Genomic DNA, 21,049 nt, shown 5'->3' on the forward strand with positions numbered 1-21,049 from the left:
GGGATTTGCAAGAGAGCATCTTTTTTGCTGGTAGCCCTTTCACCAGGAAGTGTTTAAAGAGGCTCTGGCTCCCTGGGCGCCTCTACACAAGCAGCCAGGCTGCTCCGATACGCTGTAATTACAGTGCATCGGTGCAGACTCGACTAATTAATAGAGTCTGCTGGAGCACAGTAATTACTGCGCTCCAGCAGAGTCCGGTGTCTTGTGTATCAGCGTCTCCACACTTCAAAATGATTCAAGTAAAGCTCGTTCAATGAGCTTAGTTAAAGGCCCCCGCTGCCTGTTGATGCTGATACACAAGACCCTCTGGGTGCTTTAATTAGAGCTGCTTTAATTAAAGCACCCCCACCCTGGAGCACGTGTATAAACACCTGAGACCCGCACCACTGAGGTACTGTAAAAATAGGTATGAAGTCGGAAACGATATTGCTTGGGTTTCTTTCCTCCTATGAAGGCCAGTGGTAGCCTAAGGAGCAGCTATTCTTTTTTTTGCTCAGAAGACACTGGACATTCACATGTATTTTCTGCAGCCAGGATCCTGGCGCTTTTCCCTTGGGTGGCTCAGGTCCTGAAGATGGAGCATGGCCATGGGGCTGTTTGCTGGGCCATAGAGGGTCCTGTAGCCAACAGGGTTCATCCCGGGGAAGGGAAACGCTTTGCTGGCAGGAGTCCCTGCAGTGAACAACAAGATGTGGCGAGTTGTGTAAGCAGCGGTGTGCGTGCAAAGATGCCGTATCTGTCTGGGAGATCCTGGGAGCTGGCTTGGTATTGTGCAGCAATTCAGGTAGGGGCCTGAGGAGAGAGCTCAGCTGAAAGTGCCACCTCCCTCTCCTCTCCCACTTCTGCTTTGCTGGTAGTTCATCCCTACGTCCTCCAGCGCCACAGCCTGCCATATACTAAATGCATCAGTATTGTACTTGTGTCGCTGCAGGGGAGGCGTTTCGCTGGGTGTCTGTGCATAGCATAATCCGGAGCAGAGCTGGCTCCTGTTGGGGATATCTCCGACATGAGCCCAGCCCGACACGCAGGCCTTGAGTGCTCCTGAACTTCGGATGGGATGATCCCAGCGGGAGCTTGCTTCTCACTGGGGCCTGTTTGCAAGAGGTCTGTGCTATGCACAGTGTGCTGAATACCAGGGCTGCTGCTGGGAGCGGGGCTGAGTGCATGCAGGATGGCAGCTGAGGGAAGGAGAGGTGGATAACGACATTATTAGGGGACCTCCTACGGCATTGCTGCTGCCTTCAGACAATGTGTGTTGCCAGGAGCACTGGAGTACAGGAACTCGCCGGGAAAGACAACGGGGGTGGCGGAGAAGAGCGGCATTTAAAACCATGCATTTCATTACATCGGCTGAAGCTTGATCCTGCTCCCATATAGTTCAGGGGAGTTTTGCCATTGGGTTGAGCAGGACCTGGCCCCCTCCCGGTCTTATTCTGTCCAGAAAAGATAGAAATACCGAAAAAGTGTGGAAAAGGCTATCGAGGAAAGCTGATGCTCCAGGCTCCTCTTGGTTTTGAGCACCTGGAGCACCAGGCATCCTCCAGGTGCAGCATGGAAAAGGCTGATCTTGCATGGTGAGGGGGGCTGTATATGAATGGCGCTGGGGAGGGGAGAGTGAAAATTGGATGCTTTGAGCTACACAAGAATAATTCCCTGAGCTTGTGGTGACTTGAATCCCAAAGGTTAGGGTGTCCACTAATGAATTCAATGCATCTCCTACCCATTTTCACAGATGAGGAAACTGGGGCACGAAAAGTAAGTGATTTTTTCCCCCCCAGTTTTAGCTGTGGCAGAGCAGGGAGTAGAGCTCAGGTCCCCCAGCTCCACTTTCCTTCCTGCTCGACATGCCACGCTTATCACTGGCACTGGCAGATGCCTTCCTTCGAGGTGTCTCAACCTCACCTGGCAGCTCTGCCCTGGGGACGGAGGAAACAGACTCACCGCGGGAGGTGGTTGGAGGTTGGAGTCGCACATACCGGCTCTGTTTCGCCCCTGGGTTGTCCGTCACAGCTGTGCAAGGTGGTTGTGAAGCACCGTGGACTTGGCTAAGCTAAAAGCCATGGAAAATGAGGTCCCAGTACTCTGGTCCATCACAACACCTTTCCCGTTGCGTGCTCACCCCTCTCTTCTCCACAGAGAGTGAAGAAAGACGTTGACAGGGGCACCCTGCACACGGACATGTTCCTGCTGAAGGCGGAAGGATCAGGCAAGTGCGAGCAGAGCTGGTTGGGATACCTGCGGGATGCACAGTGCTTCTCTCTCCCTCAGTCACGGTAGGAGCAATCCACCAATGCACACCGGTGAATCTGCCCCCGTGCCAAGCGGACCAGTTGGACCCCTTCCCCAGGACAAGAGGGTTCAAACGGGTCTTTCCCAGCTGTAATTCCAGTTCCAGTTTCTGACAAGTTGTTTGGTAGCAATAGCGTCCAAGAAGACCAAGACGAAAACGGACTGGGTTTGATTCCCCAGCCCTGGGTAGTTCCTCGCAATATATTTGTACAGCGCTTTTGTTCTGCCTGGCTTTAAATGTCCCGAGAGATGGGAGATGTGCCGCTTGCTTCCCTTGAGATTCATTCCACTCTGCTCTCGGGGGGGAGGAGATGCTAACGTTTTTGCCAGCTTCTCTAAACCTCAAAAGGTTCAGCTTCAGTGCTTTAGGTTAAATATATTTGTACACGCTCCAGAGCTTAGCTCTAGTGGCCTCTCTCATTTTATAGTGTAGCCGAGCAGATATTTAGGTTCCCCTCGACTAGTTAGAAGATGCAAGCAGCCTGGAGGCGGTGTACAGGTAGATAGGTGTTGTGTAGGGTGGCCAGAATTGCGTGTGTGCCTACGCACACCAAAATTGCTGGTGCAAATAGCATGGTTGGAAGTGCAATTTTAGGTAGAGGACACCAGTTAGATGGTGGATATGGACATGCACAGTCCTGAAAACATATCCTTAGCTTATGTTGGTGTGGGAGCTTTGTGTTCTTTACTGTAATATTGGCAAGCTGTAAAGCTACCAGGCACATGGGCTAGGTAAGATGCTGCTAGAAGACCCTCCTTTAGAGAAGGAAAAGTCCCAATTGTCTCATATTGCATGAGCAATGCTTGTGGTACTGTGGGCCCATGAATAAGGACCTCTAGTCTTTCCAGGTAGCTGCTGTGCCCTGAACAAGTCTCTGAACTCCTCTGTTCCCTAAATGCACACTGGTCCCTTCCAGGATGTCCATCTCCCACCCCTGGTCCACAATAGCATGCCTCAAAGATGGCTTTGCTGGTATTGCAAAATGAGCGTATGTGGCTTCTTCTGTTTGAACACACAGTCACTTCCTCAGGGTAAAGACTAGCAAGCGAACACATGCCTTAGCTGGGCGATTAAACCGGGGAATGCAAACTGCCCTGCCTCACATTATTTAACGGAGTTGCAGGCGGCATGCTGTGAAATCTGTAAAGCAGCCCAAATGGGTCAGTGGGAAACCTACCCCCTTCGTGAGCTGACGTGCTTGTCTGCCTTCTCTGTGTCCTCTCCTAGACAAGTGGGTTTGGAATCGACTTAACCCTTCCGGAGTGAAACCCACACCCAGGTCGGGCTTCTCGGTGGCAGTCGGCCCCAATAACCGGTCCCTCCTGTTCGGAGGTGTCCATGACGAGGAAGAGGAGGAGAGCATCGAAGGAGACTTCTTCAACGATGTGTATTTCTATGATATGGGGAAGAATCGCTGGTTTCCTGGACAGTTAAAGGTCTTGAAAAAAAGATGTGTTGTCACCCCTCCCCTTCCCCATTTCTCTGAGCCCACTGACTCATAGGAAGGTAAAGCTGGAAGGGTCATCTAGCCCAGCCCCCTGCTCAAGGCACGGTTGTCCCTGACTCAGCCGTCCCAGCCAAGTGTCTCTTTAACTTGCTTTTGAAAGTTTCCAGGCACGAAATTTTCACAACTTCTGTGGACAGCCCGTTGCAATGCTCAACCATCTTCCTCCTCAGAAAGTCCCTCCTCATCTCCAACCTAAATTTCCCCTGCTGCAGCTTGAGGCTGTTGCTGCTAGTCCTACTCCCTGCAGCCACAGAGAAAAGCCTATCTCCATCCTTTCTATAATCACCCTTCAGGTATTTGAAGACTGTTAGCAAATCTCCCCTCAGCCTTCTCGTCCTCTTCTCTGATTGATTTGGATTTGAAATCTGTCGAGGTGTGGTACACATCGAGCTCAATCACTGTGCAAAATCCTGGTGGAGACAAGGCACTGATGCTTTTACCTGGATGTAACTAGGCCAGGTCAGGCTTATGCACCTGTCCTGGGCTTGACTCAAGGTCAAAGCTGCTCCTGAGCCTTCGAATGAACCTTTAGGGCTGGTGTGGTTAGGGCAGGCCAGTCTCTAGCTAATAGCATACAAGGGAGTGGCATGTCCAGCATTGCATCTAGTCATATTTGATTCCTCGGCCCGAATGACCAAGTGCCCCACTTAGAGCTGGGGGCAGCTGCTTGGAGGAGGGCTTGAACTCATGCCTTTGGCTCCATAGTGAGACTCTGCTGTTCTGCCACTGGACCTCGCTAGCTTGGTCTGGCTACACTGAAATAAAAAGGACAGTGTCTTGTCTCCATCAGGATCTGACATAGCAATAGCTGGCTGGCTGGGAGAACCCCCCTTTTATCCCAGGAAGACGAAGCTTTCAGCTGCCAGATGGAGGAGACAAGACGTTATCCCTTCAGAAACGCAGCGTGACTTGAGCTCTTCATCAGGTGCAGGTGGTGCAGGCTGGCCCAGACTGAGCTCCCTCTCCCCCACCCTGGGCCTCCTCACTCTGCTCTCAGAGAGGAGAAGTCGGTCACATAACGACAGGCAAAGCTGCACCGTCAGGTTTGCTTCTGAGTTCCTGGCAAGTGATTTCCAGCCCTTTGGTACAGCGCTCTGAGGACCTGGAGTGCTTCCCGCTAATGCATTGTAATTTAGCACCCAGTAATTGTGTTCTGATTTCGCAAAATGGTGGGCTATTTTCTCTTGCTCCCGCCACAAACTACTGAGTGTGTATGTGTGCACGAGGCAACTGCTTCCCTTCCCCCCCACACACACACCCCTACCACCACCAGTTGACATAGTAATAGAGCCAACAATAGTACACCACAAATTTCCTTTTGGTTTCCTTGTCATTCATTTTATAGCTAGTGGAGCGGCCTATGCTGTGCTGTGCCGGAGCACATGCTTATCTTTCGAGATTTACAGTGCCCACAAACTTTAATTGAATCCCCAAATTGCATTTAGGTGTATTGTTTTCCATGCTTCGTGCTGCATTAGCTGAGCTGCACGTCGATGCTGCACGGATTCACATTGCGGCGTAGCCTCCTCCAGCTGCTTTCCTAATGCACTTATTGTCAACAGGGACCAAAGTCTGAGAGGAAGAAACGCAGGCGTGGGAGGAAGGCAGAGGCAGCGGAGGTGGCTGGAGGAGGAGAGTCTGAGGGCCAGTCCCCGCAGGGGCCCATGGAGATAGTCAAAGAGGTGGTTGCAGAGGATGGGACTGTGATGACGATCAAGCAGATGGTCCCTGCTGCCGGAGCAGAGCTGGAGAGGTTTGAGTCGGAAGAGGAGGAGGAAGAAGAGGAAGAGGAGGGTGCCGGTGATGAAGCCTCTGGCCAGCAAGTGGAACCGTGCCCCCGGTCCAATGCCATGCTGGCAGTGAAGCACGGGCTTCTCTATGTGTATGGGGGGATGTTTGAGGTGGGAGACCGCCAGTTCACCCTCAGTGACCTCTACAGCATCGACCTCCACAAGATGGAAGAATGGAAGGTGCTGGTGGAGATGGATCCAAGTAAGCTATGGTGCGGGGCTGGCGCTCTCCTGTGCTTTCGAGCAGCTTGGCCTACCCCAGATGCTCGTGTCATCCTGCAGACACCTGCTCCAGAAGGGGTCACAGCTACCCCTCCCAGTAAGCCTTGCATGGAGGTGGCATTTACAAGTCACAAATCTGTGGGCACCCTGATTCGGTGTTAAAAGCCAACATGCCTTTTCCAGTGTAGCCAGAACCCGGGTTGTCCGTGGGCCCCTTTCTGCTGTTCCCCTAAAAACACCCCTGGACACCCTTGTGATCCTTGCAGAATGGAGGCAGGTTATCTGCCTGATGCTGCCACTTTCTCCTCCTGGCAGTTCGGGGGTGACTGGATGCATTTCTTCTCTCTCTCTTTTTCCTATTAAAGAAACTCAGGAGTGGCTGGAAGAATCTGAGTCGGATGAAGAAGGGGGTGACGTGGAAGGGGCCGAGGGAGGAGAGGAGGAGGAGGAGGAGGGCTCCGATGAAGAGAGCGAAGATGATGAAGGTAACAGTGTCCTGGAGAGGAGCGAGGGGGATGTCTGGGCCAGTGGTGGGCTGCACCTGCTGTTTCAGCTGCCTGGCCTGAAGGTTTCAGCGTGGTCACTTGCACAAACAACCTCCCAGAACAGAAGAGTTTATGGGTTGGGGATCAAAGGCAGAGGGGTCAAGTGACTTGCTCTGCCACAGAGGGAGGTAGCATTAGGGGCCAGAAACCCGCTTGCCCTTTCCAGGGCACCACATTTTTGCTATCCTAGGGGGAGGCAGGGAGCTGGGCACCGGGGCACATCGGCCTGGGTGTGCTTGGGCCTGGAGTGAGGACCTCAGGTCCCAGGGAGGGCAGGCTTCAGGTCAGGATTATGCTGCTGAGTAGGGCATGGCGTACGCACACCTCTACCTTTTCTTGTCATCCCAAAGTAAGGGAGTGGGCCAAGCTTTCCACCAGCTCTTTCCAACTTGCGCCATGTCCTCGGGGAGAAACCGTCTCCCCATCATGCGACAAGCTGTTAGCAGCAGCCTGCTCTTGACCTTCCCAACATCTGGGGGAGCATCTTGTTTTAGCCCTGACCCCTCTCTCCCATTGTGTCTCCCTCCTGTCCCATGACAGAAGAAGAGCAGCACCCACCTGTCCAGCCAGATGAGAAGTACACAGACTATTTGCCCAGGACAGAGCAGTACTGGATTAAACTCGCCCGCAGCAACATGGGCCCTGAGGCAAAGGAGAAGAAAGTATTGAAGGTGGCACATGCAATGGCCAAGGCTTTCTATGAGGGCTTGGTCTAGACGCGCTCACTCCGGCAAGTGGGCAGCGTGAGTGCGGAGGCGCCCCGGGGACAGCGGCGAGGCCAGTAAACACGGCGACATCCAGGAGCACTCTTGTTCCTGCTGCTCCAGGCAAATGCCTCTGTGCTCATCTCATTGCTATCGATATATTTCTGGGCATCGTGATCAGTGTGTTCAGGACCTCGTGCTACTGAGGCTTGAAGACGCAACGTGGGAATTTTTGTTGGAGCCGAGGGACACGTGAGAATTTCCTAGGCCCGAGGGGCTCCTCTGTGGCCCGAGGGCTAGGTCTGGAGTGCTTTTATAATAAAGTTCTTCAGTTAAGTCACGGTGGGTTTCTGTCCCTCAGGCAGCGCTCCCCGCTTGGCTTTCTTCCTCTTTTGCTTTTGTTTTTCAAAGGCAATTCTGGAGCTCCCTTCGAACCCACCCGAACATCCCTGCTCGCCTCGTGCCTGTGAAGCCGTTGAGGGCTGAGGTACAAGCAGTTCACCGGGAGACCCCGTGACGTTCACTCCTCTCTAGTTCTGACTCCTCCCGCGTCTGTATGGATATGGGCCTGGGTGCTCCGAACTCGGGGCAACTTTGGGATGCTCAAGTCTAAGAATGGGGTCTGTGACCCTTTGTGTCCCTACACGGTTGTATTCCAGCATTTTGGCACTGACACGTGGCTTGCAATCCCAGTGCCCCGGCCCTGTGGATGCATCAGCGTGCCTGCGCACACTCAGGGTGCTGTGGGCTGCGCGCTGACCAGGCAGGCATGCTTAAGTCCCAGAAAAAGTGAGGCCAAACCCATGTCCTTCTGTGGTTAGGACACCCACCTTGGGGTCTGGGCCTGCTTTGCTCAGGAGAGCTTTGACACTTCCCAGCATAGCCCACGACCCCCAGTGCTGCGTCGTCCTGCTCCGTTTGAAGCCGGGCCACTGCCCTTCTGTTTAAGTTGCTGGGGAAAGGGATAGGGTGGATGGGGGATTTTTTTTGTTGTTGCTTGAGGAAGGGAGGATTCAAGCTAGAAACCAAGGCCTGCCCTTTCCCAAGCAGCACCCAGCTCCCTGAGCCACGCAACCCTCCAGCTTATGCTCATCCTGGCCTTGCCTCCTCCCTTCTCTCGAGCCCCCCAAGGCCTGCTCCGCAGGAACAGGGGAGGGGGCAGCCTAGCACCCAACCTGTGCTACGTTGGTTAAAGCACGGGGCTGGGAAGCCAGGGACAGAGGGTCAAACCTCTTGGTAAGGGGGGCTTTTGCTTCCCCGCAGCCAGCTGTTGGGGCTAAAACAGGGAACTGCCCTGTCCATTTGACTTCTGCATCCACCATAACCACGTGCATGTAGCTGTGCGCGTGCCCGGCCCACGTGCAGCCTACCAGCCATGTTCTGCGCTTACACCTTCCCAACCTATGCATCAGCCAAACCAGCTGGACGCCGCTGTTTCGGTGCAAAGATTGAGATAGGATCTGCCCTAGGAGCTCAGGTCTCGCACTGGGATTGAGGATAGGGAAGGCTAATGTCACACAGCCCTGCGGTGGCGTGGTTGAAGGCTGTTCAGGAAGCACGCGCACCCCTCTCTCCGTTCCCCCTCGGTCTCCTGTCTTGCCTCCTGCATTTCTTGCTGGGAGAGCCTTAGGGTCAGAGCTGTAGGAGCAGCAGGACACAGGTGGGCCTCGTTAGTGCTCCTGCCAGAGGGGCAGCCGAGGGTGCAAGGGGGGGTGCACTCAGGCCGACCTGCCTGGGAGGATGGGGAAGCAGGGCAAGGAGAGGGGGTGAGGAGTAGATGCAAACCCTGGGGGGGGGCAGCTGTGGGCAGCGTCGGAGGCTGGGGACAGACTCCAACCGAGGACCTCGAGCCAAAAATGAGATGTTTGCTAGTGGCTGCCATGCAGGGCTGGATTCGAGCCTGGCCCCACGGCTCCCCTCCCATGTGAGGCCAAGCCAAACAGGGATGCACCAGGAGCTCCAGAAGACCCCCCTGCCTGGCTGGTGGGGGAGAGGGGAGGTCACTATAGGTGAAAGGGCACTGGACGTGCTGGGGGCTGCAATGCAGGATCGCTTCGTGTTGCTACTGCCAACAAATGCTGGGGCTCGGGGGGGGATGGGACCCCATGGGCTGGGCTGTCATCACCTTGACCACTTGCTGCTCACCCACATGCGCTGAGCTGTCCCTTGTTGAACTCGGGAGGAAAGCGACCCCCTCTCTCTTACGGCGGGGGTCAGAATCTGAGCCCCGTGGTTTGCGCCGGGTCCGGCTCTGGGAACCTGCTTGTGGCCATAACACATGTTTGTAGGTACATACATGCACAAAAAAAAAAAGCAACTGCAAGCTGGTGCTCCTGCCTGCCCCAGGACCCCGCCGTGCCAGTGCTTGGGCTGCGGTAGCTTGTGCATTTGGTCCTGGAGGGCCCGAGTCCGATTCCCTATGTGCTGGCCCATGCGCGGGGAGATGTGCAAAGCTCGGTGGGAACCGAGTGCGGTCGATTGTCTGCCTGCTCCAACACAGGCTCCCAGCTCAGGGTGCCGCCTGCCTCCTGTCGCAGCCCTGCCGTAGCCCCGGGGGACGGCAGATGGAGCGTGCCTGTCTGCGGCAGCCAACGCCGGCGACACTTCGACACCCAGAGGGGCCAGCTCGCGCCTTGCTGCGGCAGCATCCCGGGGTGCAGGGCCTGGGCAGCCATGTCCTCGGGGCATCGGCTCCCTCTCGAGCAGTGCCGGGCCCCGGGAAGCTAATCAGAGCTTGATGCTGGTGAAATAGCCGAGGTTGCATGGAGCAAGCTGCTTGCGCTGTTGAGCTGTCGAGAGCGCGGTGTATCTGACAAGGAAGCGCCTTGCATGCAAAGCAGTAGAGGAGCGGGGGAAGCACAGGGGATTTATGGCTAGCTGGGGAAGCAACCTGCAGCTCGCGCCTGGTGTGGCTCCCAGCACCTGGTCTCACCGGCGCGCGGTCCAGCCCCCCGTCTAGGCCGGGAGACGTTGCGCCTTCACCCTGTCGCTGATCTTATAGCCCAAAAGTAGCAACTAAAAATCCTGTCTTTGGCTGGGTCTCCCCCCTACCCGCAGCCTTCTCAACAGCATGGGGAGCTGCTGTTTTGGCCCAGTTTCATGCATCTCCTTTTTCCCCCCAGTTTCATGCATCTCCTCTTTTTGCCCAGGGACTTTGATTTCTTCTTTGATTGGAAGGGGAGGAAATGAAGGAGAAAGCCCCTTAGCCGCACTTCAGCGAAGGGGGAGCACCTCCCGGGGCGCTGCAGCGTGCCCCTGATAACACGGTTGGCTTGAGGCAGCGTAGACGATGGATCAGCCAGAACATGCAACGGCGGGCTGTGTTTTCCCCTTAAAGGCTGGATCCGAAATGCAGCTTTCGTGCATCCGGGCTGAGCTATGTAAGCATCGGATGGGGGCGGGGAAGTGGAACGGATCGGCCTTCAGGCTTATGTGTTTGTTGGCTGAGAATTTAAGTAGCTCAGTCCCAGGTGGATATAACCGATCTGGAAAAGGAGGGCTTGCTGGGACTCGCTGAACAAGCACCAGAGTCCTGCAGAGCTGAGGCCCATTGTATTTGAAAGGCTCATGGGGAAGCCTGTGAAGTTATCTTGCTGCTTCTGTGCTAGTTCATAAGCCGAAGCCTTGCTACTGGAAGCACAGCCAGACTCCCCCATAGCCGCCATTGAGATGCTCAGTTTAGGCAGGGAGACAAACCAGAGACTCGCACTAGCCTTAAAAGAGCCGCAGGAGTCGGTGCTTGCGCGCACGAGCCCAAGCCTGTCGCCCCGGGCTGAACGGAGGGACCAGCCCCTAAAAAAGGCTGAGCAGCCCCAAGTATTACTTAAATGAAACTCTAATGACAACGGCCTCCTGCCGCGTTGGAAGCGGCTTCAGGAATGTGAAAAGCCTGGTTCTCAGGGCATCGCCTGTCCACGAGACCAGAAAGCCAGGCCCGTGGGTGAGGCTTCGGCACGGGGGCCGGGGGAAACGCACCGAGTAACAAACAGCACGCGCTATTCCCGGTGCAGCTAAGCGAGCGGAGGAGAGGTTCGCACATCTGGAACGGGGCTCAGGGTCCTGGAGCCGGCTCCTGACCCAGGGGAGACGCATCGGTTAGACATCCAGAGCGTGCATCTAACCAGAGTGTGTCTAACACTTGGCTACGCAATGCAGGCACGAGGTATATGTAGGTGAAGCTGGGGGGGGTGTGATACACAAACACTTCCATCCCCTGCAGCTTCAACACCACATCTGGCTCAGCTGCCCAGCCCCGTCGCACCCAGCCGGGTGTGCAATTGGGTCAGGGAGTGACGACCTGCACTGCACTTCCCAAGCGTGACGGTGCTTTCTGGAGCTGTGCCTTTGGTCTCTGGGTCCCTAAAGCATTTAACCTGCTACGTACCACCTGCCTCTTTTCAGTCCCTGGTGCCACCCCGCCACCTGCTCCTTGTGTCCTTTCCCACCCAGGGCCTCGCACATGCTGCAGGCATTTTGTGCTCCTGCTTTTGCAGCCTGGCCGAAGGGTGATGACTTGGTGCCGCCTTGTCCGCGTGCTGCACGAGCAGCACCGGTTGCCATCTCTGCGCGCCCGTTCCTAGGAGAAGCAATCTGCTCCTCTTGTTCCATCCCGGCCACCTCCATGCAGCGTCCCCTCAACGCGGCAAGAAACCGGACCTCCTTGCGAGTCTCCGAGCTGTACATCCCCTTGCTCCTGCAGCAGCTTGTTGCAAGGCGCTACCTGACCACGGCACGTTCAGCACTGACCCATGCATTACCCTGGGGAAAGTGAGTGCAGGTGGGACTTCGGGGAAGAGGGACCGTGGGATCAGGGGCATCGGGAAGGGAGCAGGTATCCTCAGGGCATAGGGCTCCCCTCCTGCTGGCCTGCAACTCCACCCCATCGGCTGCTGGGCCAGTAATGTCCCTTTAGCAGGGCACAAAGACCCTGGCCTGGCATCAAAGCATTGGCACTTGCTTTTTGCAGTACAGCTGATACCCTGGACCGCGAACACGCCCACAGCATTCAGTAGCAGCCTGGTCTGGAGGCATCTTTCTACCTCGAGCCGCCCGTCCCTGTCCCATCCTCCTCTTCATAGACTGGAGTGAGCTTTAAGCGCTAAGGGGGGATACAGGCTCTCTCCCAAGGACACCCTTGTTCCTATGCATGCTCTGAGCACTTGCCCTTTTGACACCACCTGAGAGATCCAGGCAGGCCCTGGGGGGGAATAGGGTAACTGTGCAATGCAATTAGCCATACTGGGAGCTGGTGTGGGCAATTAGCCAGACGCTGCGTGCCAGGATGGCCGACACCTGTGCCACCATTTAGATCAGTCCTGATGGGCCAGGAGCAATGGCAGAAGCCCTCAGGTCACCTGAAACAATTTCATGAAGGAGAGGGGAGAGAAGCACTCTCAGGTGCACAACCGTAGCACTCACACACACTAGCCTTGCACACTGCAATGTCTTCAGCGATGGCTCCCAGCCCATTCAGTGCAGAGCCAACAGACTAAACCTGATCCCCATCACTCTTCCAGGGCCTGCGTGAGAAGCTGGCTTGGTCCCCAGCCCTAACAGGACTCAGTACCACGTCCGGAGCCTCTCAACCCCTTCTCCCAGGGAACCAGAGTCACGGGGGTTGGACTAGATGACCTCCCTTTCAACCCTAATTTTCTATGATTTTCTATGATTCAAACCCAAGCCGCCAGGCTGTCAGACTTGGGGGCGCTTCATCCCCTTCCTCCGGCCTCCAGTTTTAGTCACCGGGTGCAGCCGCCCTGCACCCCCTCCTCCAGCTCCCCGCACTCTTGTGATTGCTCCCAGGACACAACGAACCCCTTCACAATCAGTGCAGGATTGTATCTCCCTATCGCAGCCTGGGCTTCACAGTACCTTGGCAGCGCTGAGAACCAGACCAGGCACCTAATTCCTATGCTTGCAGTAGGGGAATTAGGCACCTGAAAACCTCCAAGGCCCAGGCCGAAAGTGCGTATTTCTTTCATCCTTTCTGTCCTGCAATCCAGCCTGGGACCCTCCTTTCTCATGCCTGGGTGGAGAGGGAGGCTTTGCAGTGGTCCACCGCTGCAGCAACGGGGGCTGAGGGTAGGTAGCACTTCCGGAGTCCGCTGAGGTTGGGCTGCGTCTCTGCGCCGCTTGAGGTGCAGCCTTTTTACTGGGCCCACCTATGGTTCAGGTTGAGATCCTTCCCGAATAGCCTGGCAAGCCTTTTATTTTTAAAGAGCTGGACAGACCATCCTAGGAAACGAGCACGATCCAGCGACTCCAGCAGCTTGCGCGCATTTGCGTGCCTATGCACGGACAGACGTATGCAGCACGGCCTGCAGAGAGACTACGCGGATGTGGTGTCCTGCCGCTATGGCGCTGGGTGCATTAGTCGGGTAGCCACAAACACGGCACTTGCGAGCTGGAAACGGGAACGTCGACCTGCTTCTCTCTTTAGGCTACACAACAAGAGTATTTTTGGCTCTGGGCAGGTGTGAAAGCACAGAGCTAAGATAAATGGCTCGACTCCCCATGATTAATCAAGGAATCATTATTTTAAATCCAATTGCTTGGAAATCAATTCATATTAGCCTTCAGATATCTTTCAGGCTTAGAGGCGTGGCTCACCTGAACTTTTAGACCGGTAGAAACTAAGGGGAGAAAGAGCTGAAAGGCAAGGCTGAATTTGGGGTTTGTGTCCAAATTCGCTGGGGCCTGCGAGAAAAGCCGTAATAACTAGTCGGTCACCAGGGTGAAAAGGCTAGTCATGAAACCACTAGTACTTTTATTTGATAATGATATGCATTTTGTGCTGTTTTATACATATCTAAATATTGTATTGTGTTTGCATGTAACTATGTAACCTGCTTCTGTAGGTACCTTTGTGTCATGCACTTACGGGAACGTACAAAAAAAGTTCTCTAGAATCGTTACAAAGAGTTGCAAACAGAATTACAAAACACATATCGCAGCATGTATGATTTCCTAGGGCTGCCATGACAATATATCATTATTTGGTTCACTTCAGGTCTGCGGCAACCGTTCCATTTTGAAAAAAAAAGAGAGAAGGAGATGACTAGGAAACAAAAACCAAAAACGGGGTGTACAAAAGCAGAGAGCGGAGAACGAAAACACCTGGGTGCTCTCCACCCCTTCCACCCCCTGCCCCTGCACCCCCTCCGACCGAAAAGAAAAGAAAAGCCGCCGGGGGAATGAGAGCGACCATGGAAGGAAAAGAACTGAATTTAACTGGCACATGCTCTAATGTTGAGTTTATTTCTGGTTAAAAATATAGCAATCCAGTGCAGTGTAATAAAGAAATCTGCTGAAAAGGTAGCAGAGAGACAGCTAAAACAGAAGCAAAGCAAAGCTGAGTCCACAAGTCAGGGTTGTACCCAACAGCTCTGTGTGTGAAATGCTGAGGAGGATTTCCCACAGATAAAACCTAGAGGACGGACGGTGCCCGGGCTGCGTTCTGCACCCAGATACCCGCTGCGGCGCGGGGATGTGACCGAGGGCAGAACGGGGTCCTGAGACAGTGTCGGAGACGGGCAGCTGACTATTTTGAGTCGTATCGTGTGGAGGGAGGATCGTCGAGCAAAGCTGATATATCGGACGGGGGTGGCCTGCACGGGGTCATAGTGTCGGGGCGCAGGGGGGAGGAGAAGAACCGGTACCGCTGGTTTTGAGATGCGAGAGGATTTCAGCGATTTCCAAGCAATTGAGCTAAACCACACTCTTATCGTTGGGATTAGAACAACTCAGAACAGGGATGCTGCATCTTTAATGAATACGCATATCATCGGGGAAGGGAGAGGGATTAGAAAAGAAGAGGAAACAAAAAAGAAGAAGAAATCCAGGCAGGCATATTACAAAGATGTTATAAACAAACGAATCCAGTGACAGATAGAAAAGAATACATCCTTAGAGGCTGCCAGTGCCAGTGAAGGGTTTCTTTTTTTTCACAGGGACATGTCGGAAGCTGGGATATACATCCTGCATACACAGTGCAAAACGCAACATGCTCAGAGCCCAAGCACGATGTCTGAAATGGTCCACAGCAAGATGTCAGAGGCACGCCCGCCACCCTCCTGCCTCCCCTGCCCAGGCGCCTTCCTCCCGGTCCGACCCGCGGCCCTCGCCGCACGGCTTCCTCGCGGTCTCTGGGCGCGTGTGCGCGTGGCTGCGGGTCGGGATGGGATGCTGGACCGCTCCGTTTGAGTATTGCCACTTCTGACGTGTGCACGTGTGTGTGTTGGGGAGGCATCATAAGCTGCCACGGGATTAACTCGGGGGGGTGGGGGGTGGATTTGTACCGAGGAAGAGTTGGCTTTGGGCATCGTTGGTGTGGATGGAGGAGGGAGCCGCTGGGAAAAGAGACTGAGGAAAGGAGGGGGGTGGGTTCCCTCCCCCAACCCCATTGAGCAAACTGGTCACTGCTTCATGACTGGTTTCCAGACTACACGCCTCTGCCCTATGGGGCTGGGGGACCCATCCCGCTCCCCCCCAAGACCTCCCTTGCTCCTCTTTCCACCATTGCGCGGGCTGGGCAGAGAGGGGAAGAAAGCCGCGAGTGGGTCATCTGTTGTCTGGAGAGGGCCGGGGGCGAGAGGGGATATATCTTTTCTTGTTCTCTCTGTCTACTTCATAACCAAACCGTTGTGTCCCCCCCCAAAAGACTCAGCTCGGAGCCCTTCGGGGGCTGCAGTTTGGGCCCCCGGGAAAAAAGTCTGCTCCACCTGCCCGCCATCTCCCCGCTCGGTAATTCGGTTATCCCCGTTCGCCTTCCTTTTTTTTCTCCAACACGTGGATTGGGATTTTGCTGGGATCCCTTCTCATCCTTTCCGGTGTCGGGAGGGTCAGAGTTGATCGCATTCGGCCATGCCACACAGCATAGTGTTGTACAAGCAAAGAATTTTGGCTAAAATCCAAAAAACATTACCCAGGAAAAAAGGCAAACTGTGAGTGAGACTCAATCTTTTGTTGTTCTTCTGCGAGAAGACTCGGAAATAGTCGTCGGACAGTTTGAGTTCTGCGCCTTCCCTTTTTGATTGGTATTTGTTGTTGTTGTTGTTGTTCTGGTTTGGCTTGTCCCCCCCCCCCATACGTGTCACTGTTATTTTTGCAAACGAGACAGTCTCGAGTTAGATGAAAAAGTTAATAAACAAAATGGCGACTCCAATATTGAGTAAGATCACCATGACTACCAGGATGGGAGCGGAGCCCTGGAACAGAGAGAGAAGGACAGGCGTTACGACGCGCGGCCACGCTCGGGGCTCGCCACCGCTGGCCGCGCTGCACCGGTACCGCGGTGGCGGGGAGAGGCGTGGGGCGCCCAGGCGTGAAGCCCGGCTACCAGCCACCAATGTCCTGGGCTCCAGCCTCACCGGGAATGAGCCTGCCGGGCCGAGCGGGGATGGATGCCGCTCCCCCTCCACCTGTGCAGCTCGCGGAGCATTAGGGAACGTTTCTACCCCTTTTCTGGGGGGGGCAAGGATCACCCCATTTTGCCCGCGCACGGAGATGAAGAGTAGGTGAAGGGATTCCCTGCCTCCTGACTCCCCAGCTTGGGTTCCTACCAGTCTGTCTTCCTACCCAGTTCGCTGTCAAGGCGGCTCTCTAATCCTGAACCATCTGATGAGCCCACCTCTCACTTATTCTCCTTCATAGAGGCAACAGGATGGGTTCACCCAGCAGCCCCGTGCACCCAAGCCCAGATACAGCTATAAAACCAGCAGGATGGGTTCACCCAGCCGCCTCGTGCACCCAAGCCCAGACACAGCTATACAAGCAACAGGATGGGTTCACCCAGCAGCCCTGTGCACCCAAGCCCAGACACAGCTATACAAGCAACAGGATGGGTTCACCCAGCAGCCCCGTGCACCCAAGCCCAGATCCAAGCCCAGACACAGCTATAAAAACCAGCAGGATGGGTTCACCCAGCTGCCTCGTGCACCCAAGCCCAGACACAGCTATACAAGCAACAGGATGGGTTCACCCAGCAGCCCCGTGCACCCAAGCCCAGACACAGCTATAAAACCAGCAGGATGGGTTCACCCAGCAGCCCCGTGCACCCAAGCCCAGACACAGCTATAAAACCAGCAGGATGGGTTCACCCAGCTGCCTCGTGCACCCAAGCCCAGACACAGCTATACAAGCAACAGGATGGGTTCACCCAGCAGCCCCGTGCACCCAAGCCCAGATACAGCTATAAAAGCAACAGGATGGGTTCACCCAGCAGCCCCGTGCACCCAAGCCCAGACACAGCTATAAAACCAACACGATGGGTTCACCCAGCTGCCTCGTGCACCCAAGCCCAGACACAGCTATAAAACCAGCAGGATGGGTTCACCCAGCTGCCTCGTGCACCCAAGCCCAGACACAGCTATACAAGCAACAGGATGGGTTCACCCAGCAGCCCCGTGCACCCAAGCCCAGATACAGCTATAAAAACCAACAGGATGGGTTCACCCAGCAGCCCCGTGCACCCAAGCCCAGACACAGCTATAAAACCAACACGGATGGGTTCACCCAGCTGCCTCGTGCACCCAAGCCCAGACACAGCTATAAAACCAACAGGATGGGTTCACCCAGCTGCCTCGTGCACCCAAGCCCAGATACAGCTATACAAGCAACAGGATGGGTTCACCCAGCAGCCCTGTGCACCCAAGCCCAGATTACAGCTATACAAGCAACAGGATGGGTTCACCCAGCAGCCCCGTGCACCCAAGCCCAGACACAGCTATAAAACCAGCAGGATGGGTTCACCCAGCAGCCCCGTGCACCCAAACCCAGACACAGCTATAAAACCAGCAGGATGGGTTCACCCAGCAGCCCCGTGCACCCAAGCCCAGATACAGCTCTAAAACCAGCAGGATGGGTTCACCCAGCAGCCCCGTGCACCCAAATACAAACAGAGCTATAGCAGCACCATGCACCCAAGCCCAGATACAGCTATACAGACAAGATGATGGGTTCACCTAGCAGCATTGTGCACCTAAGTTCAAATGCAGCTATAGAGGCAACACCTAGCAGCACCATGCACCCAAGCCCAGATACAGCTCTTAACAGCAAGAGCCCTGTCTGTGGACAAACCTGATGCATTATTGCTCTCTTATGAATGATCTTAGCAGTCACTTGGTACTCACTCGCATGGGCAGACCTAAGACCAGCAAGTAAGTATTGGCATGGCCTGTTTACAGTGAGACGCCAACGGTATGTCAGCAAGGCTCAATTCTTTTCCCCCAGCCTCCCTTGGTTTCTTGGGACATGGAGGATGAAGGCGTTGACCTTGCAAAGTTCAAGTGACTGAGAGAACAAGGATTTGGCCTTTCCTTTTCCATGCCAGACATTGCAAAATGCAGAGCACTGTCATGTCTGCTTTCTGCTGCCAAGGAAAAGTAAAGGGCCCCAGAATATAAAAAGCTTTGCCAAGACCAAACAGGACACTCCTGAGACGGGAGGTTTCCTGATCGTGTGATCTCCTGCACACCAGGCTTCCACGTGGGCTGGATACGTGCTTTCAGATGCACATTTTAGAAAGCTCCCTCTGGCATTCCCACTCACTGCATTCAACTTTAGGGGAAATATGCCACGTGCCCCATGGCGGAGCCGATGCGGGGCCCCCAGGCTCCCCGTTGAATGGGACGACTCCGTGTCGGACGGCGGTGTGGGGCTGCCCGGCTGTGCCAGGGCAAGCTGGAGTGTGCAGAAGGGAACGGGAGGTGCAGGGTGGGGGAGGTAGCAACCCTGATTAGCGACTGCGGAGAGGTAGCACAGCGATGTGCCGTAGGGAAGCCACAGGCACTGACCTGCCCCCGTTCAGAGCCGTTTTAATGATGCAGGTTTGTTTATCTCCCGAAATGGCACGACTGGGTCCCTGCCTCTCCCTCCTCCCCTTGCCATCCAGCCTGTCTGCCCGTGCCGCGTGGAGTACGGCAGGGCTGGTCGCCCTCATTAAGCAGGTTTCCGTGCCATGCCACAGACCTATCTGGAAAGCTCCTTGCTAGACTGGGGTTGCTGCTCCGCCGGAGCTGATTCAGTTCACATTTTGGGGGTGGCAGGAGGAAGCTGGAGCTCGCTGGAAAGGCATATGCTGTTGCTTAGTGATGGGGTCAAAGGAAACCAACCAAATGGAAGGATTTCAGAGACTTTCCCGGTATCCACTCTCGCCTGGGTTGCATGCGTTGCTGTGTCCCACCCCCCCAGGAGCCCCTCGCCGAAGCGGAGCCCACCCTGCTGCTGCCAGGCGCGGCTCCCCTGGGCCTTTGCGCTGAGTGTTTTACCTTCCTTTCCAATGATGATTGGGTTGCAACTTCCCCCCCAGTATTAACATCATAACAGCTCCCACTGTTTCTCCTGGCAGGGCGTCACAGAGTTGCATTAGGTCCCATCTATCCATATGACTGCACCGTACGTCGTATTTTCTAGCATTTGGCCTACTCTCAACTTGAATGTCTCAAGTAATGGGGCTTCTGTCACTTCTCTGGATCACCTGCTCCATCTAGCAGCACTAACCAATGCACTTGCCTGCCAGACAGTGCTACCCAGGGAGGTGGGGGGGCACGTGGGTCAATCTGGGCTGTTTCCTCAACTCTGGGCACGGTCTTGGACTGGATGGGACATGGCTGCAGCATTTACCTCTCTGGTCATGAAAGCTTTCTCCTGGTGGGAGGAAGCAAAAAGGGTTCGGGAGGAAGCAAAAAGATTGAATGGAGCTGTGCCCGAACGATGGCTAAAGGGTGACGCCTGGATTTGTCCCCAGTTCCCTTAACTCAGGCCCACAAGGCCAAGGAAGTCAGTGGAAGAAATAAGTCGAGGGAAACAGACCCAACTTGTGCAAGAAATGTCCAGCAATGGCATGTGGGATTACTGCTGCGTGTGCAGCAACCAGGTTTCCGTGCACACGCAGACGCAGGGCTGAGCGGGCACGGTGAATGAGCAAGGACTTTGCTTCATAGAGTGGGATTCTGGAAATGCTGCCTTATTAGCCAGTCTGTTTGTATGCACAAAGCCTCCCATTCATGTCTGATCATTAGAGACATGTGAATAAGTCTCCTCTTTGCTTGCACGGATGTGGGATCATGTCCCTGCAATCAAGGACCTCCAGAAATGCCCTGGCTGTCTTCTGGGGGGCTCATCATGTTTGAAGTGCCCACGGCCCCCAGATCTGCTCGCCCGTTCTCTCTCTCGGACTGGACCTAACTCTGAGAAAGACCATCCTCAACCGGCACCGCTCATCAGAAGGAGACCAAGATGCCCTAGAGTGGGGCACAAGTCCTGATAATGTGATAGCTAATCTGATAAAAAGCTTTGTGATCTCTGAGGCTTTGGCTCTAGCTCCAACTCTGAGCGTGGCTGAACTTTTCAAAGTTTCTCAACTCCAGGTTTCTGATTTGAAAGCTGTTTGTGCTTCAACCTCGTGCCCTTTCTCACACCTGGAACTGCAGGAAACCGAGTATCAGTAATCCCCGTTCAGCCCTGGAGGAAGATAACGCACCTGCCAGCGTGCCCTGCGGGAGATTTATTCTTGATCCCGAACTCCCTCTAGGTTAGTTAACACCCATGAGCTGCAACAGTACCCCAGGGTCTGGAGCTAGCTGCACTCTGGACTCTGCTAAACCCTGAACACCAGCTCCCACTGAGCTGGTATAACAGGGCTGGGCATGGGTAGTGCCAGGAGATGTTGGGGGTCTTAGCAGAGTGGGGAATCAGCTGGTAGGACTTTGAAATCCAGCTTCCCAAAAAAACTCGGGCATTGGTGTCACGGACCCACAAACCAAAACAAAACGGACCCCCCCGGTACGCAATAGCGATGATCATTTTGCCAACACTTAGTTAATAAGGGTTTCAATTGCTGCGTTCGTGTTCCTCCTGCTCCGTCAATAGTGGGGACAATTCTTGCTCTCGTTACTGCAGAATCGAAACGCTATCATTTAGACTGCATTGTTTCCCTTGTTTTTTAGCAGCGGTGCACCACCTGGGTTTGTCACCAAGGATATGAAGAGTAG

At 54.7% G+C, this 21,049-nt stretch overlaps 2 protein-coding genes across 2 annotated transcripts in view; one reads left to right on the forward strand and one right to left on the reverse strand.

Annotated features, from left to right (window-relative positions):
* KLHDC4 (kelch domain containing 4) overlaps window positions 1-7,394 on the forward strand; it is a 32,912-nt gene extending 25,518 nt beyond the window's left edge. The window contains exons 8-12 of the mRNA XM_090063127.1: window positions 2,137-2,206; window positions 3,518-3,726; window positions 5,360-5,789; window positions 6,175-6,294; window positions 6,895-7,394. Of these exons, the coding sequence (XP_089919253.1) occupies window positions 2,137-2,206; window positions 3,518-3,726; window positions 5,360-5,789; window positions 6,175-6,294; window positions 6,895-7,070 (1,005 nt within the window). The 3' untranslated portion in view covers window positions 7,071-7,394. The remainder of the gene's footprint in view (window positions 1-2,136; window positions 2,207-3,517; window positions 3,727-5,359; window positions 5,790-6,174; window positions 6,295-6,894) is intronic.
* Window positions 7,395-14,249: 6,855 nt separating this feature from the next.
* The window catches only part of JPH3 (junctophilin 3), a 93,050-nt gene continuing 86,250 nt past the window's right edge, over window positions 14,250-21,049 (reverse strand). Inside the window, exon 5 of the mRNA XM_090063433.1 lies at window positions 14,250-16,264. Within this exon, the coding sequence (XP_089919559.1) occupies window positions 16,184-16,264 (81 nt within the window). The 3' untranslated portion in view covers window positions 14,250-16,183. The remainder of the gene's footprint in view (window positions 16,265-21,049) is intronic.

Source organism: Crocodylus siamensis, chromosome 9, assembly GCF_052110815.1.
Source record: "Crocodylus siamensis isolate JL-2025a chromosome 9, ASM5211081v1, whole genome shotgun sequence".
NCBI lineage: Eukaryota > Metazoa > Chordata > Crocodylia > Crocodylidae > Crocodylus > Crocodylus siamensis.